Below are 19,290 nucleotides of genomic sequence, written 5' to 3' on the forward strand. Positions count from 1 at the left end.
ATTAATCACTATGCTTTAATTATGTTCAATTTGTAACAATGAAATTGGGGGGAACTGTATTAAAGGGTTGCGGCATTAGGAAGGTTGAGAACCACTGCTCTAGACTGTTGGCTATAACTTTGCTACTGACTTCTAGTATGCCAGTAGATATTTTGTAATAGAAAAAATAATTTTGATCTTTGTTTGGGAAGAGAGTTTTAGAACTATTCTAAAAGTTTGACTTCTGAAATTTGTGTGATTTAATGTATAGATCCACTAATATATTTGAAATATAAATGTACCCAACTTTTAAAATCTAGATAAATATTTCTTTTAAGGCATTCAGAAAGGGATCAAAGGGTGTGCAGACTTTCAGTTATAAAAGAAATAAGTAATGGTGATATAATGTATAGTGTGGTGACTGTAATTAATAATATTGTATTACATATTTCAAAATTGCTGAGAGTTGATCTTAAAAGTTTTTATCACAAGAAAAAACATTTCTGTAACTGTATGTGGTAATTCATGTTAACTAGACTTTATGGTGATCATTTCACAGTGAATACAAATATTGAATCATTATATTATACATCTGAAACTATCATTACATGTTAATTATACCTCAATTTTTGAAAAAGTACTAAGAAATGACAGTGTGGTTTGAAAAAAATACTTAATTTTAAAATCATGAAAATAATATATGTTCAAGGTAAAAAAAAAATTAAGAGTTACAAAAACAAATGAAACGAAAGTCTTTCTCCCCATCATTTGACCTTCTCAGTGCAACTTTATTTTTTTTTAATTAAATCTTTATTGTTCAGATTATTACATTTGTTCCTCTTTTTTCCCCCCATAACTCCCCTCCTCCCAGTTCCCGCCCCACCCTCCGCCCTCACTCCCCACCAACTGTCCTCATCCATAGGTGCATGATTTTTGTCCAGTCTCTCCCGCATCTCCCACACCCCTTTCCCCCCAAGAATAGTCAGTCCATTCCCTTTCTATGTCCCTGATTCTATTATGATCACCAGATTATTTATTCACTTGATTCTTAGATTCACTTGTTGATAGATGCATGTTTGTTGTTCATAATTTATATCTTTACCTTTTTCTTCTTCTTCCTCTTCTTAAAGGATACCTTTCAGCATTTCATATAATACTGGTTTGGTGGTGATGAACTCCTTTAGCTTTTCCTTATCTGTGAAGCTCTTTATCTGACCTTCAGTTCTGAATGATAGCTTTGCTGGATAAAGTAATCTTGGTTGTAGGTTCTTGGCATTCATCACTTTGAATATTTCTTTCCATTCCCTTCTGGCCTGGAAAGTTTCTGTTGAGAAATCAGCTGACAGTCGTATGGGTATTCCCTTGTAGGTAACTGAGTTTCTTTCTCTTGCTGCTTTTAAGATTCTCTCTTTGTCTTTTGCTCTTGGCATTTTAATGATGATGTGTCTTGGTGTGGTCCTCTTTGAATTCCTTTTGTTTGGGGTTCTCTGCACTTCCTGGACCTGTAAGTCTATTTCTTTCACCATGTAGGGGAAGTTTTCTGTCATTATTTCTTCAAATAGGTTTTCAATATCTTGCTCTCTCTCATCTTCTGGCACCCCTGTAATTCTGATGTTGGTACGCTTGAAGCTGTCCCAGAGGCTCCTTACACTATCTTCATATTTTCGGATTCTTTTTTCATTTTGCTTTTCCAGTTGGGTGTTTTTTGCTTCTTTGCATTTCAAATCTTTGCCTTGATTCTTGCGCTCCTCTGGTCTGCTGTTGGGAGTCTGTATAGTATTCTTTATTTCAGTCCGTGTATGCTTAATTTCTAGTTGGTTCTTTATCATAACATCGAGGGTCTCATTAGATTTCTTGAGGATCTCACTACATTTATCGGCAGCTTCTAGACAGTTCTTAAGAGACCTTAAAAGTGTGGTTCTGAACTCAATATCCTCCATTGGCAGTTTTGTCCTGTTTCTTTGTCTCCGCATTTTTTATGCTTTCTTTGTGCACCCCCTAGTTGTCTTTGTGCGCAGTCTTGTTGTAGTTAAGCCTTGATTGATGTCGGCAATACCGGGGGTGATTTGACCTCCAGGCTAACTTGCTATGAGATTCCGCTGTGTCTGCAGTGGGAGAGCTTCTGTGCTGGATCTCTAGGGCGGTGCTAATCTAGCGTTTGCCTGAGGCTATCCGGCAAATGGCTCTGCGCAGGGCTTGGGCAGGGCGGGTCCCCGGGGATCTACAGGGCGGGCTGGAGCGAGCAGTTATGGCTGCTCTCAGTCCCGTCCCTAGGGGCTCTGCCTCACAGAGTCCCAGCAATGGCTGCAAACCTCGGAGAGAAAGCTGCCTTCGAGTTCCGACCGAAGCCAGACAGTCCCACTTCTCCCGTTTGAGCCTGGGCCCCTAGAGAGTCGCCCGGATCTGGAGCTCAGAGTCTGAAACTCTCTCCCAATTGAAAACAACAACCGCGCCCTCCGCCTCCAGCCCGCTCCGCGTGCACTCCGCACCTTAGTATTTCACTTCAGCACTGCGCCTCCTCTGAGTCTGGGTATGATATTCTCTTTCCCCCTAGTTGTAGAATTTCCACTCAGCCAGCCTTCCTGTGGTTCTGGATGATGTCCGTTCCGTCTTTTAGTTGGTTTTTGAAGTGGTTGTTCGAGGCAGCAATCTCCAGCGTTAACCTATGCCGCCATCTTGGTTTCTCAATTCATAGAATCTTGACAGTGCAACTTTTAGAGATGTAATTGTTGTTAACAATTCTTTGTGATCCCTTAATGAAATTGGAATGGGAAATTTGGACTGGAACCGCGGTATTCCCTGGGTAGGATGGCTTCCCAGGCTCTTGTCCAGTGGAGTCAAAGAATGAAACCACGGATGAAAGGTGGTATTGGAAAAGGTGGAAATTTATTTATTTCTCAATAAATTTCTGTAGCACCAGGCTACAAAATTATATTTCCATATGATAAGGGAGCTGGGTGTAGCAAAGGTACATCTTTACAAAATAAAGGAAGGAAGATGGAATAGGAGAAGAATAAGGGAGAAGAAGGAGGGAACCTCATGTACTTCATGTGAAACTTGAGCTCTGGAATTGCTATAGGGACCAAATCAAAGGGGAATAGTGACCAATCAGAGGGGATATCAAGGCACAGAGATCTGCAGCCTTTACAAACGATTGGAAAAAGGGGCTCAGTGGGACTCTTCCCCCTCCCCACGTGGAAGTTGGCAGGGGGGTTAGTGAGGGACGACCAAACAACTGAACAGCAGGCTGCGTGGGGCGACCAGGTCGATGGGGGGGCTGTGAGGGGTAACCAGCCTGGCAGGGAGGGCAGTTGGGGGCGACCAGGCCAGCAGGGGGGGCAGTTGGGGGCAACCTGGATGGCAGCAGCGGGCAGTTAGGGGCAACCAGGCCAGCAGGGGGGGGCAGTTAGGGGGGAACAGGCCGGCATGTAGAGACAGTGAAGGGCGATCTGGCCAGCGGTGGGGTGGGGGCAGTTAGGGGCAATCAGACAGGCAGGAAGGTAAGTGATTAGGAGCCAGGGTCCAGGATTGTTAGAGGGACATCCCCTGAGGGGTCCCAGATCGGAGAGGGTGCAGGCTGGGCTGAGGGGACCCCTCCCCTGTACACGAATTTCGTTTTTATATGTGGCCAGCCAGTGTTTTTATAACATTTACTAAATACTCTACTGTTTTTTCTTCTGATTTGAAAAGCCTTGTTTATTCATCAGTGCATAGAAATTTGGGTTGTTTTCACTTTTTAGATATTATGAATAATGATTCTATGAATGTTCAAGCACAGGGTTTTGTATGAATATATCTTTTCGTTTCTCTTGGATATATATCTAGGAATGGAATTGATGTTAATTCATGTTTAACTTTATAAGGAACTGCCAAACTTTCTAAAGCGGCTACATAATTTTACATTCTTGCCAATACTTGTTATTTTTTTTTTTTTAATAGCCATTCTGATGGGTATGTATTGGTATCTTATTTTGGTTTTTTTAAATCCTCACCTGAGGATATTTTTTCCACTAATTTTCAGACAGAGTGGAAGTAATGGAAGGGGGTGGAGAGAGAAAGAAAAATATTGATGTGAGAAGACACCTGGATTGGTTGCCTCCTGCATGCACCCCAATTGGGGTTGGGGATCGACCCCGCAACTGAAGTACATACCCTTGACCGGGAATCGAACCCATGACCCTTTGGTTGGTGAGCCAGTGCTCTAACCACTGAATCAAATTAGCCAGGGCTCTTATCGTGGTTTTAATTTGCATTTCCATAGTGACTAACGATGTTGAACATCTTTTCATGTGCTTGTTGACCATTTGTATATCTTCTTTGGAGAAATGCCTTTTCAAATCTTTTCCCATTTTCAAATTGAGTTATTTGTCTTTTTATTGTTGACTTCTAGAAAGTCTTTATATATTCTGCAGGCTCCAACATATCAGATATGCGATTTTCAAATATTCTCCCATTTTGTGGGTTATCTTTTCATTTCCTTGATATCTTTTTATGCATGCAAGTTTTACATTTTGATGAATCTAATTTATCTTGTTTTTTCTTTGTTGCTTATGCTTTTGGTTTTATATCTAAGAAAATATTGTCTAATTTAAGGTCATGAAGATTTTGTCCTACATTTTCATCTATGAGTTTTATAGTTTTAGCTTTTACATTGAGGTCTTTGATCCATTCCAACTTAATTTTTGTATAAAGAGTAGCGTAGGAATCCAACTTCATTATTTTGCATGTGGATATTCAGTTGTCCCATCAGCATTTATTGAAAAGACTCTTCTTTCCCCCATTGAGTTGTCTTGGGTCATTTGCTGAAAATCAGTTGGCCATAGACATGTTAATTTCTGAACTCTTGATTCTATTCTATTGATATATATATATCTATCCATGTGCCTTCCCACACTGTCTTGATTTCTGTAGCTTTGTAGTAGGTATTGATAATGGGAACTGTGAATCCTTTACCTTCGTTTCTTTTCAAGATTGTTTTGGCTTTTTGGGGGTCCCTTGTAATTCCATATGAATTTTGAGATCACTGTGTCCATTTCTGTAAAAAAGGCTTTAGAATTTTGTTAGCAGTATTGGATTGAATCTGCTTATCAGTTTGGGGAATATTGCCATCTTAACAATATCAAGTCTTTCAGTTGTCACAGGATGTCTTTAAACTTATGTTGTCTTTGATTTCTGTTATTGATGTTTTGTAGTTCTAAGTGTACAAGTCTTGCACTTCTTTAAATTTATTTTTAAGTATTTTATTCTTTGTGATGCTATTGCAAGTGGAATTATTTTCATTCCATTATCAGGTTATATACATTCCATTTTTATATACAGCTATACAACTGGTTTTTAAATATTGCTCTCTTATGTTTTGCAACTTTGTTAAACTTGTTTATTAGCTCTAATAGTGTTGTAGTGAATTCTTTAATATTTTCTATATATAAGGTTATGCTGTCAATAGAGATTGTTATACTTCTTCCTTTCCAATATATATTTTTTCTTACCTAATTGCCCTTCCCTGATTGTCTAGTGCAATGAGACTGGTAAATAGAAGTGGTGAGAGCAGACATCCTTATCTTGTTCTTTATCTTAGTGGAAAGACTTTTCATTTTTCATCAGCACGATGTTAACTATGGGTTTTTCATAGATGCCTTTTATCAGGTTTAGGACATTCTCTTCTACTCCTAGTTTATTGAGTCTTTTTTATCATGAAAAGTTGTTGGATTTTATCAAATGCATTTTTCTGTATTTATTGAGATGAGCATGTGGTTTTAATATGGTACATACATTATATTGATTGAACCAACCTTGCCTCCCTGGGATAAGGATGGTTTGTGTTTTTAAATAACCTTGTAGTTTTCACCTGGGGAAACTTGTTTTATCAACATTATCATGGAAGCAATAGGATTGAACCCAACAGAACATATCCTTTGGAGTTCTAGGGCATAATATAAATAAGAACTATTCAAAGGCTTATATTGTAATGCTTTGTACAATGTAGAAGTCATTTTGACTTTTATTAAAACACTAGAGTGCCGATGCACAAAATCTGTGCAAAAGTAGGCCTTCCTTCCCTCGGCTGCCGGCACCAGCTTCCCTCTGGCACCCGGGACCCAGGTTTCCTTCCAGCTGCCATCAGGCACTTGGGACCCGGGCTTCCCTCGCAGCCCCGGCTTCGTCCAGAAAGTCATCTGGAAGGACGTCTGGCCTAATTAGCATATTACGCTTTTACTATTGTAGATTTCTTTGGACTTTTAGTAACTTAGTGAATAATTTGAGGATTTGTTTATCTTTATCATTTTCTATTGATAGTATGCCATATTAATATTCTCAGAGTCTGGCAAGCTTTAGTTCAGAATGTCCTGACTTCTGTTTTTACTGACCACACATTTTAAACTTGAGAACTGGTAATTAACAAGTTAATATAGAACACTCAGATTTCTATTGTGACAAATGTTGTTCTATGTGATATCTCAGGAGACACTGTAGCAGGAACTTGTCAGAGTAATAAATACCTAGATATGTATCTAGAAAGGGACAAAGGATTTGAAAAAAAGAATGTTTGATTAAAATTTTGATACACAGTCAATATTTTCTTATGCTTAAAATTGCTTATAATTTGACATGAATTAACTTGCATTGCATTGCTTTCTTACCCGTGGGAATAGCTATTTGGATAGATGCCCAGGTACCTGTCAACTTTAGATGAGAAGTTGAAATAACCACATGAAGAAGTTGTTAAATCAAACTTGGTTGAAGTAGCTTTTTGGGCTTTTCCTTCTGTCTGTCACACCAGTAGGTGCTTCCTAACTAGAAGAAAATAGCTTCAAGTATCAGACATGTATTTTGTCCTTTATCTGTTTTATCTTTCTGTAATTGTCAGACCACCTTACTTTTTTCTCCTAACACTTTTTCCCCTAGAGTAGTTTTCCAAATTAGAAATACAAATTTCTGAGGAAAATTTTATTAAATTCTTAAGATTCCCTCAAATACCATTGATTTAATCCTCATGTTTTTGAATTATACAGGTTTTATAATATTCTATCCAGATCATATATAATTTAGCTAGCCTTCTATTATTAATTATTTGATTTTTTCAACTTTTTTATTGTTAATAAATAATACAAGGGATAGTGGGTGTTTTTTTCTTTCTTTAAGTCTAGTGTGTCTGCTTTAGTTATTTAAAAATATTGATTCTTTCATCACTAAAATGTAAACTAATTGATGTAAGACTTCTATCTAGATAGCCATTGTTACTGTACAACTCAGGGGATACCATTCATATAGATAATGTGCATTGAGGTCTTAAGTGCTGTCTCACCATTGCTACTGTCTCAGAAAGATTGCCATTGTGCATTTATGGATCCTGTTTTTTGGTGTGTGTTTTTTAGCAATTGTAGTACAGGAAGGTCGGTCAAGGTTTTACATATGCCTGCCAGATATAAAAAGAAGTACTTGAGCCATTTCTATAATTGTCTACTAAGCAGAGTTTGACTGGCAGTCACTTTTGGTCTCACTAGCTTTTGCTTCATATTACCCAGTTATCCTATATAATAAAAGCCCAATATGCAAATTGTCCCCTCAGGTGGTCTTTCGACCGGGAGTTCGACCAGGAGACTGGGAGTTCGACCGCTCGCTATGATGTGCTCTGACCACCAGAGGGCGGTGTGGAACATAGTGGGCGTTGGCTATCTGTGGGCGGGGGTGATGGGGACGGAGTTGCAGTGAGAATGCAGGGTGTCTGCTGAGCTTGCGCTCACTCCCCCTGTTACCCTCCCTGGGGCGCCAGGGCTTGTGTGCCGGGGAAGCCCCTGCGCTCAAGTGCCAGGCGCCCGTGAGGAGCCTGCCCCGCACCCGCGTGGCCTCTTCAGGGTGAGCAGGGCTGCAGCTGCCAGGACTGCAGGGGCCAGTCGGGCTCTCTGTGGGTTTGCGCAGGAGCTGGTCTGCAAGGCCAGCCCGGGAGAGAGCACGCTGCCCGCCCGGCTTCTGTGTGGCGCAGCTGGGTGGCTCAGAGGCCCACGCTGTGCCCCAGCCCACAGCGTTTGGCTGCACTCACTGTCTCCTTGTGGGGACGTGGGCGCTGTGACTCAGGTGGAGGCGGGTGCACAAGGGCCCAGGGGCCCAGGTGCTGCCCAGGGCTCAGAGGTCAGCTGGAACCTGCCCTTCCACACCAGACACTTGTGCTTCGATTGCTGGCCAAGCCTAGGGACCGCTCCCGTGCACAAGTTTCGTGCACTGGGCCTCTAGTTTTAATATAAGAGGTGCCTAGATCCATTATCTGTCCCATGAGCAAGTCTTGTTAAGGAACTTACTTTCCCTCTAGCAATTAATAAAATCTCCTGGAGCGGTTCATTATGAATATATTTTTCTAAATACCTGCATTTCCTGTCAAGTTCAATTTGAACAGTTTTTAAAATAAAATGTAGTACTCTGATGAAGTTTATTTTTATTTATCTTTATTTTTTTTAAAAAATATATTTGATTTTTTACAGAGAGGAAGGGAGAGAGATAGAGAGTTAGAAACATTGATGAGAGAGAAACATCGATCAGCTGCCTCCTGCACATCTCCCACTGGGAATGTGCCCGCAACCCAGGTACATGCCCTTGACCGGAATCGAACCCGGGACCTTCCAGTCTGCAAGCTGACGCTCTATCCACTGAGCCAAACCGGTTTTGGCTATTTATCTTTATTATTAAAAGTATTACTTTTTTGTTGTTATTAACCCTCACCTGAGAACATTTTTTCCATTGATTTTTAGAGGAGTGGAAGGGAGGGAGGAAAGAGGGAAGAGAGAGAAAGAGAGAGAGAGAGAGGGAGAGAGAGAGAGAGAGAGAGAGAGAGAGAGAGAGAGAGAAAGAAAGAAAAATCAATGTGAGAGATATACATTGATCGGTTGCTTCCCACATGCACCCTGACCGAGGATCGAACCTGAAACCAGGAATCGAACACATGACCTTCCAGTGCACGGGAGGATGCTCCAACCAACTAAGCCACTCTGGCCAGGGCACAGAGTTTTTCTTGTACTAGAGGCCCAATGCATGAAATTCCTGCAAGAGTAGGCCTTCCTTCCCCTGGCTGCCGGCACCAGCATCTCTCTGGCACCTGGGACCCGGGCTTCCCTCCAGCTGCCTGCAGGGACCCAGGACCTGGGCTTCCCTTGCAGCCTGGGCTTCATCTGAAAGGTTGTCCAGAAGGACGTCCGGTCTGATTAGCATATTATGCATTTATTATAGATTTTTATTTATTAATTGCATTATTTTCCATATGAACAGCTGTAAACTTACTTTTGCCCCACCCTGTAAATAGTCTGGGCAAAACCTGCTCATTTTAAAAAATTATAATTGTGCCTTATTCTTACATTTCCCCAGAGTGTAGAGTGGTAGACAAACAATTGCTTAGACATTAGGGGACTTAGGGAATTTTTCCTTTTTAGATTCTACTAATTCCTGTACATCTCTCTGTGCCAGCTGGTTAGTTTATCCACACTGATACTGAAAGGTATTATTAACCGAGACAACAAAAGGTCAGAGCCTTGGGGAATAACTTGCTTCACACAATAAATTTGATGCTGATGGCTGCTTAGAACAACTGTGGAGGCATCATCAAAAAATTCTTTCCCTCAAATGATGTTTAAAGTAGCCAGGTGATTGTAAGAAGTGTTTTGAGATTTCTTGTCCTTAGAACTGTACCCCCAAGGAAGTCCCATTTATCTTCAGTGATTAGGGCCTCAAAGGCAGAGGAATCAGTTCCACTTTACTATGAGGAATAAATCACTCACATAAAACATGGTAGTTTTTGACAGCAGGCAATGCTGATAAAAACCAAACCCAAAGATGTCAAGAAATCTTTGCCAGTGTGGAATTGATATGCAGATTTGATTAATTCACATGTAGCATGCATTTGCCATTAGTCTTCCTCTGGTTCTATTTGTTTTTCTCTTTATTTGTAAAATAAAAATTGTATGAGGAAAAGAAAACCTCAAGTACAATAATTATATTATTTCTACTTTCTTTTCAGTCCATTTAACTGAACTATATTATGACTAGAGCGGTCATTTTAAGATAAATGACTGCTTTCTCTAAATGATTATTTAAAAAATATATCCTCCTTGAATTCTTCTCTCTCTAAATGGTTATTTTAAAAATATGTCCTTCTTGAATTCTTTTTTTTTTTGGTGTAAATATTTTTTATTGATTTCAGAGAGAGGAAGGGAGAGGGAGAGAGAGATAGACACATCAATGATGAGAGAGAATCATTGATCGGCTGCCTCCAGCACATTCCCTACTGGGGATCGAGCTTGCAACCTGTGCATGTGCCCTGACTGGGAATCGAACTATGACCTTCTGGATCATGGGTCAGTAATCAGCCACTGAGCCACACTGGCCGGGCTCTTTCTTGAAGTCTTTATTGTTACTTCTTCTCTATGATAATAAAGTGTATGTATAAACCCGGTGGATACTCTCCCTCATTTATCATCATGGACACAGATACATAGAATAAACACCAATTCCTTCAGTCTCTACAAAACTTAACTCATGTAGAAGTTAAATACATGCTAATAGGTACTTAGTGCATTATTTTTTCTGTATCAGAGAGGGTATACATAAAGTAGAAAAAAGCATATAGAATGGTAAAATATATCATTTTATGCAATAATTATTTTATTAATTTTCAATATTATTAAAAATAAGTTATTTAAGTAAAAGAAGAAAAGCTTTTTAGCTGTTTTATTGTCAAGTGCTACTTATTCCATGTATATGAGTAAACTGGCTTCTAGCCCTTGAAGTCAGGCTGTACAGATTATTTTAATAATGTGATGCTGGAATCCTAATATCAGGTATCTTTGGCTCCGTCTGCCATTTTAGTGTATTGTGTTTAGATATATGTTCCTCCCATGGAAGATGTACTTTTGCATTTGCAGTGGTTTTGTACCTCCACCCTTTATTCTTGGCTTTAGAAGGGAATAACATTTATTTAACTTAATTTTTATTTTTTTGTTAATCCTCAGCCAAGGATTAACAATTTAATTGTTAATTTGATTTATAGAGAGAGTGGAAGGGAGGGTGAGAGACAGACAGAGAGAGAAACATCGAAGTGAGAGATATGTATTGATTGGTTGCCTCCTGCACGCACCCTGACTAGGGCTGGAGCCTGCAACTGAAGTATGTGCCCTTGCCTGGAATCGAACCTGGGACCCTCCAGTCCTCGGGCTGATATTCTATCCATTGAGCCAAACCAGCTAGGGTGGTAATAACATTTTAATATAAATAACCATAGGAATAAGATACTGTGTTTATTAATAAATGCTCTTTAATAATAAGGAATAGTTTATGGGAAGATGCTTGAGTCATCTTTGTGTGACTGGTTTTTTCTTTTTTTTTTCATAATAAAACATTATTTATAGCATAGTGATTAAGAGTAGGTTTGTGTAGCTAGATTGGTTAGTAGTTACCTCCTAGTTTTGTGGTGATGCTTAAATAGTTTATATATAAAGTTCTTAAAACAGTGTCTGCCATATAACATACTACTCTCTCTTTTTGTGTGTGTTAGTGGTCCTTGGTATCATCACTACCTCCTCCTCACCACCACCATTATTATTATTATTCTTGTTGTTATTGGTATCATGTTGGTATTTTAGGGGTTCTGTTTTTACAAAATGGAGAGTTGTGGGTTTTTGGTTTGTTGTGGGGTTTTTTTTGTAGATATTCTGAGCATATTTAAAGGAGTATTATTTACACTTAATATGTTTCCAAACAATCATCTTTATTGTTATTATTCAAGTACTAGAGTCCCGGTGCATGAAATTCGTACATGGAAGGGGGTCCCCTCAGCCCGGCCAGCGCCCTCTCCAATCTGGGACCCCTCAGGGAATATCCGACTGCCTCTCGCAATCCGGGACTGCTGGCTCCTAACCCCTTGCCTGCCTGCCTGCCTGATTGCCCCTAACCCCTCTGCCTGCCTGACTGATTGCCCCTAACCACCTCTGCCTTCCTGTTTGTCCCTAACCACCTCTTCCTGCCTGCCTGATTGCCCTATCTGCTCCCCTATTGGCCTGATTGCCCCTAACTGCTCCTATGATGGCCTGATCACCCCTAACTGCCTCTGCCTCACCCTGCACTTGGGACCCAGAATTCCCTCTTCCAGCCAGTCGTCGGCACCCAGGACCCGGGGTTCCTTCCCTCTGGCCGGCTACAGGCACCCAGGACCCAAGCCAGCTGCACTTGGGCTGGCTGCATCTGCAGGGGACTGTGGGCAGGCGGCTTTACCCAGGCCGCAGGTGCTGGCGCCCGGGACCACGGGGTGGGTGGCTTGTCCTTCTCCTGGGCCGCAGGCGCAGGTGCAGCCGCTAGCGCCTGGGACTGCAGGGCAGGCAGCTTGTCCCTCTCCCAGGCCGCAGCCTGGCTGGTCCCCAACCTCTCTCATGATCTCATTTGTGCCTGGTTGGTCCCCATTCCTCTTTTGCGAGCTCATTTGTGCCTGGCTGGTCCCCATTCCTCTCTCCCCAGTGTTGAGTGTCTGAGCTGTTACAGCGTGACAGCGTGATGGTGTGATGACCATTTGCATATTAGCTCTTTATTATATAGGACTAGAGGCCCGGTGCACAAAAATTTGTGCAATCCGGGGGGGGGGGGTGTCCCTCAGCCCGACCTGTGCCCTCTCGCAGACTGGGACCCCTCAGGGGATGTCTACCTGCTGGCTTAGGCCTGCTCCCCGGGGGATCGGGCTTACGCTGGCAGTCAGACATCCCTCTGGCAACCCAAAAGCCCTTGGGGGATGTCCACTTGCCAGTGGGGAGCAGGCCTAAGCTGCAGTTGGACAGCCTTAGCACTGCTGAGGAGGTGGGAGAGGCTCCCGCCATCACTGCTGTGCTGGCAGCCAGAGCTCCCGCTGTGTGAGCGCACTGACCACCAGGGGGCAGCTCCTGCATTGAGCGTCTGCCTCCTGAAGGTCAGTGTGTGTCATAGTGACCAGTCATTCGCAGTTGTTCCGCTGGTAGGGTCAGTTTGCATATTGCCCTTTTATTATATGTCTGGTGCATGGGTGGGGGCCGGCAGTTTGCCCTGAAGGGTGTCCCGGATCAGGGTGGGGGTCCCGCTGTGGTGCCTGGCCAGCCTGGGTGAGGGGCTGAGGGCTGTTTTCAGACTGGCCACACCTCCTTCAGGGTGGGGGTCCCTGCTGGAGTGCCTGGCCAGCCTGGGTGAGGGGCTGAGGGCTGTTTTCAGGTTGGCCACACCCCCTTCAGGTAGGGGAGGTCCTGCTGGGGTGCCTGGCCAGTCTGGGTGAGTGGCTGATGGCTGTTTGCAGGCTGCCAAGGCCCCCAGCGGGGACCCTCAGCCCATGAGGGTGTGACCAACCTGGGTGAGGGGCTGATGGCTGTTTGCAGGCTGGCCTCAGCCCCTTCAGGGTGGGGGTCCCCACTGGGGTCCTGGCCAGCCTGGGTGAGGGGCTGATGACTGTTTTCAGGCTGGCCACAGCCCCTTCAGGGTGGGGGTCCCTGCTGGGGTGCCTGGCCAGCCTGGGTGAGGGGCTGATGGCTGTTTTCAGGCTGGCCAAGCCTCCCATTGGGGTCCCTATAGACCCCAGCCACCCAAGCTCCCAGTGGAGGCTGGCTGGAAGCAGGTATCTGGGATTTATTTATCTTCTATAATTGAAACTTTGTTGCCTTGAGCAGAGGCCACAGCCGGCCAGGGCAGGGGGGAAGCTTGGCTTCCTCCATCGCCGGGGCAACCAAGCCTCCTACTTGCTTCAGCTCCGTAGCTGCTGGCTGCCATCTTGGTTGGGTTAATTTGCATATAGTCACTCTGATTGGCTGGTGGGTATGGCTTGGGGTGTAGCAAAGGTGCGGTCAATTTGCAAGTTTCTCTTTTAGATGTAGATAACAGATTCAGTTTTTCTTTTGACTGTTGTATTCAAAACATTTTGTAAGTCATATATTTCAGATCCTGTGGATAATTAAAGAGTATAGAATAAGATCTCCACTATAAATTGTATTGAAATACATAATAAATACTAAAATGATATGATACTGGACTTTCAGGGTAACCGCTTTTATAGCCTCAACATTAGATTAGTGAAAAAAAGAGAATAATGGCAAGAATAATGTGGTAGCATTCATATACCAGCTGGTTAGTAACACATATAAACCAGAGATCCTTGATTAAAAAAGCACAATTTTGAATCATGAGCAAAGTGAAGATATGTAATAGGAGCTTTCAGTAGAGCTCAGCTGTTACCCATCATGAAGCTGGATAAAGGAAAAAATATTTTTCTACACACTTCTCCCACACATCACACGCAACACCTTTTGGGTTTGTTGCATACTTATGCAGTTAGTTTGCACATACATGTCTATTTCAAGTCTTCCTCACGGAAGGCAACTTACCCAAAGGAGGTATTTTTAGTGTCCACTGTCCTTTCTTCATTTTGTCAGTGCCTTTCACTATGGAGTATTTATTCCTCTACTTTAAAAGTAAGTAGGAGTTCAAGGATAGACATCTTTTTCCTCCCCTCCAGCCCCACAACAGTCAATCAGTTTAAGTACCTGGGTATTTGAAGAAGAAAGTAGTTTAGGGAGAACTTGTTAATGGGAATTTTACCTTGTTTAGCAGCTTTTGCACCTGAGCATTATTAGGAAAAGTTTTTGCCAGCAAAGAATGGATTCTTTTAATAGTTTGACTACATGTAAATCATACAAGTAGAATTGTTGACAATTTAATTTAAATTCTTTCTTAGATAGTAATGATGGAGGAGAAAGAAGGGTGTTATTCTTATACATAAAAGGGCTATTTGTATATTAGGTGAGCTCATAAAACAAATCTCTATTTTCTTGTATATAATAGTTGGTTCTGTGAAATTTCATTTTAAATAATGGTTCTTGTACTGCACTTCAATCAACAGCATGACCATATCCTTTTGTTTGTGTGTGCATATAAGGTTTATACCTTAGCAACTGGAATGACCTGCATATCTGGTTAAACATGTAAACACCAGGGCATTGCATTCTGTATGTATATGAAATATGCACTAGATATTTAAGTGGCAAAATTTTCTTGAGTGGTTGTGATATCAACCTAAATACTAATCCATGTGAGATTCCAGTAGTAGTTTCTGATTAAACTAAAGGAAAACCAATGCTTTTCATTTGTGATGGTCTTTTCTCTCATGGTATGGACTTTTATTGACAAGACTGGAACCAATTGCAGGCTTACCAGTGGTTTACCTGTATGCTTATTTCTTTGTTAAAGACTAAAAATCCAAACCTGACAGTATGTATGGCACTCTATTCTAAATTTACCAAATCTTGTTGCTTTTATTATTTGTTCTGCTTGTAAGAATTCTCATTGACTCTACCAGTGATGGTGAACCTCTGACACGCACGCAAACTCATTTTTTGGGTTGATTTTTCTTTGTTAAATGGCATTTAAATATATAAAATAAATATCAAAAATATAAGTCTTTGTTTTATTATAGTTGCAAATATCAAAAAATTTCTATATGTGACACGGCACCAGAGTTAAGTTAGGGTTTTTCAAAATGCTGACACGCCAAGCTCAAAAGGTTCGCCATCACTGCGACAGATACTTCTTTTTTTCCCTCTGCAGAATAAAGCAGGCCCTTAAAGAGCTTATGCTAAATTGATGTTTAGATAAAAGATGATATAAAAATCTAACTTAACAGTATGAGTTAAGAATAGTTTTTCCTTGGTAAACACACAATACCATATATAGTTGATGTACTGTAGAATTATATACCTGAAACCTGTATAATTTTATTAACCAATGCCACCCCAATAAATTCAACAAAAATTATAGAAAAACCACAAATAGTTTTTCTTTATACAGTTGATTTGTTTTTCTTACTGTCTAACTGTTCCATTCTCTGTCCTTCCTCTATTATTTGTGAAGCCATTCCTCTGGGAATTTACGCTATCATTTTGGAAGTAATCCAGTTTCTCATGGCTTTCCTCTCCATAATTCCTCTCTCTATCCACATCTCTCTATGATAGGTCTTTTCTTTCTTGTTACTTTATTTCTTTAGAGATTTATGTATATGTGTATGTGCATCTTTTCTCTGTTCTGGCTATAAATCCTGGGTTTAAAGTTTTGCTTGCAGTTTTGAAATCTTTAGGATTAAATTATTTCTACAGGCAACACACTCACAGCAGTCCTGATCTACCTGTTTCCAACTTAAAATTATTCTTGTTGTGACTATTTTAATTTCTTTTTTCCTCCTTAAATATATATGTACACTCAGATTGAAAATCTTCAAGAGCAACTTAGAGATAAGGAAAAGCAGATGAGCAGCTTGAAAGAACGAGTCAAATCCTTGCAGGCTGATACCACCAACACTGATACTGCCTTGACAACTTTGGAGGAGGCCCTGGCAGAGAAAGTGAGTGATTGGTCCAGACTGTTCACAGACACATTTCTTCTGCTTTCTCATTAATCTAATATTTTTTTCTAGTGATGAGACTTGGATATAGAATACTGAAGAAATCCCTTTGGGCAAAAGGGAAAAGAGCTCCCTGAACTGTTCTGACATACATAGTATAAGGGAAAAGAAATCTATTTCATTATTGCATTTTAAGTATTTGTCCCTAGGCAAGATGGATGCTACACTACAGGGCAGTGGTTGAAGTTTCTAGAATTAGCCATATGTTCCCCATTTGTGATCTTTATTTTTGGTTTTGTTTGTTTATTTTGTTAATCTTTACCCATGGATATATATTTTTTAAAATATATTTTTATTGATTTTAGAGAGGAAGGGGGAGAGAGAGAGAGGTAGAAACATCAATGATGAGAGAAAATCATTGATCGACTGCCTCACTCTGGGGATTGAGCTGCAGCCTGGGCATGTGCCCTGACCGGAATTGAACCCGGACTCTTCAATCCACAGGCCAACACTCTATCCTCTGAGCCAAACCAGGTAGGGCCTGAGGATATTTTCCATTGATTTTTTAGAGAGAGTGGAAGAGAGGGGGAGAGACAAAGAGAGAGAAACATCCATGTGAGAGACATCCATTAGTTGCCTCCCACATGTGCCCCACCCAGGGTGTGTGGAGGGAATCGAACCTGCAACCGTGGTATGTGTCCTTGACCAGAATTGAACCCAGTCCCCTTAAGTCAATATACCAATGCTCTATATCCACTGAGCCAAACCAGCTAGGGCTCCATTTACGATCTTGTGAAGAAAAAGAAAAGTTATTTTTATATATGGTCAACTAGAATTTGGGGATATGGGAATAACAGACACTGACCATTAGGAAGCAATATATAATTAGTTCTCCTTTATTATGTTGCATTGGTACCTAATATATTTGTGGGTTTCAATTATTAATACAATGAATGTATTCGTTCTTTTTCTAGTTTTGGCCTTGCTACTTCATTTTGCCTTTATGAACAAACCAATGTTTTCAGTAATGGTTGACTAAATAAAAAAAAAAAAAGTAGCCCAACATGAGTGGTAATGAAGGATGTTTAAGGACTCTTAGTGGGGCATTTTAACTGGGTATTTTTTTTAAAAAAATATATTTTATTGATTTTTTACAGAGAGGAAGGGAGAGGGATAGAGATTTAGAAACATCGATGAGAGAGAAACATCGTTCAGCTGCCTCCTGCACACCCCCTACTGGGGATGTGCCCACAACCAAGGTACATGCCCTTAACCGGAATCGAACCTGGGACCCTTCAGTCCACAGGCTGACGCTATCCACTGAGCCAAACCAGTTAGGGCTAACTGGGTATTTTTAATTAAAAAAATATTTTTTATTTATTTCAGAGAGGAAGGGAGAGGGAGAGAGACATAGAAATACCAATGATGAGAGAGAATAATTGATCGGCTTGCCTCCTGCATGCCCTCTACTGGGGATCGAACCTGCAACCCAGGGATGTGTCGTGACTGGAACTGAACTGTGAACTCCTGGTTCATAGGTCAACACTCATCCACTGAGCCACATTGGCTGGGCTTAACTGGATATTTTTAAAGGAATAGGGTCACTGTTCCTTAAGTCTCTTCTCCCTAGATATGGAGCCTCTCCTTAAGCCTCTTAGACTCACAATGTTTCAAGTTGCCTGCCAGGACCCAAGGCTTGATTCCTGAATATACTGGTAAATAATACTCAGAGATATACTTTAATTACTTAACTTCAAACTTCCTGAGTATCTGTTGACAAAAAATTTTAATGGTTTTTCTTTTCTTTATCCTTTTTATGTTTTAAACTCAACGTATAAACTCCCCAGCCTCTCTCCTCCCCCCCTTTTTTTGGTATTTGAATTGTGAGTTGTTTCCATTGCCTTGTAGGCAACATATATTTGGGAGTTGAATAAAGGGAATTATTCTAAAAGAATACATACATTAGGGATATCTAATACTAGTTGACATTATGTGAAAAGAAACCCAAGGGAATCATAATAACAAAGCCAGATCTTTGTTATAGCAAGGTAGGTAGGAAGGATGAATTATTGACAATTTATCACTGTCTTTTGAGTGAGGGATGGAAGTGTGAAATTTTATCTGATAAGAGTTGAATTATGGTCATATGATAAAAGTATGAAAGGAATTTTCTCATGTATTGATGTGCTCTCTCACCAGGAGCGGACAATTGAACGCTTAAAGGAGCAGCGAGACAGAGATGAGCGAGAGAAACAAGAGGAAATTGATAACTACAAAAAAGATCTTAAAGACTTGAAAGAAAAAGTCAGCCTATTGCAAGGCGACCTTTCAGAAAAAGAGGTTAAGATCACCAAAATGGAATTATTTGGTTTGCTTAGTCAGTGCATTGTGTGTATATGCTGTTAGTGTTAATACATATAAAAAAGTGTTTGGATGATTTTCTTAATATTCCTATAGCAGGCCTTTTGGGGAGGCCTTTGGGTATATTTAAGGAAGCTTTGCAGAGACCTAGTAGATTAGATCATTTAATTCCTATGTCTTATCTCTTTCAGTGTAGGAATTGATTTCTTACTTGTTAGTGACATTTTTAAAGATCCTAAAATAACGGAAGCCCAGTTACATTTGGAGCAATATTGTGCTAATGGTAAGAAAGGTAATAGATGAAAGGAATATGCAAAAGGAGAATAATTTATTTACAACAGCTGTTACCATTGGCAGAGAAATGTTAAATGTTGACTTAATCTACTTTTATTTTGTTTTTGGAGAATCCTGTTAATGTGACATAAATAGCAAAAATGGCTAATGCCTTGTCTTCAGGTAATAATGCATGAGATTTAGGAACATCCTCAGGATTTTCTTTGTAAAATTTTTAAGAAAATTTATGGAAATTTAAGTTTCTAGTAGAATTTTTCTTCTAAACGGGAAACGTATTT

General features: G+C 40.8%; 1 protein-coding gene across 16 annotated transcripts in view; it reads left to right on the top strand.

The window, feature by feature from the left end:
- The window catches only part of ERC1 (ELKS/RAB6-interacting/CAST family member 1), a 524,562-nt gene that overhangs the window by 154,871 nt on the left and 350,401 nt on the right, over positions 1-19,290 (top strand). For all 16 annotated transcript variants that reach the window (XM_059683946.1, XM_059683950.1, XM_059683955.1 and 13 more), the window contains 2 exons: positions 16,220-16,357; positions 18,557-18,697. In XM_059683946.1, coding sequence (XP_059539929.1) covers positions 16,220-16,357; positions 18,557-18,697 — 279 coding nt within the window. The remainder of the gene's footprint in view (positions 1-16,219; positions 16,358-18,556; positions 18,698-19,290) is intronic.

The sequence above is a fragment of the Myotis daubentonii genome, chromosome 2 (assembly GCF_963259705.1).
Source record: "Myotis daubentonii chromosome 2, mMyoDau2.1, whole genome shotgun sequence".
Lineage (NCBI taxonomy): Eukaryota > Metazoa > Chordata > Mammalia > Chiroptera > Vespertilionidae > Myotis > Myotis daubentonii.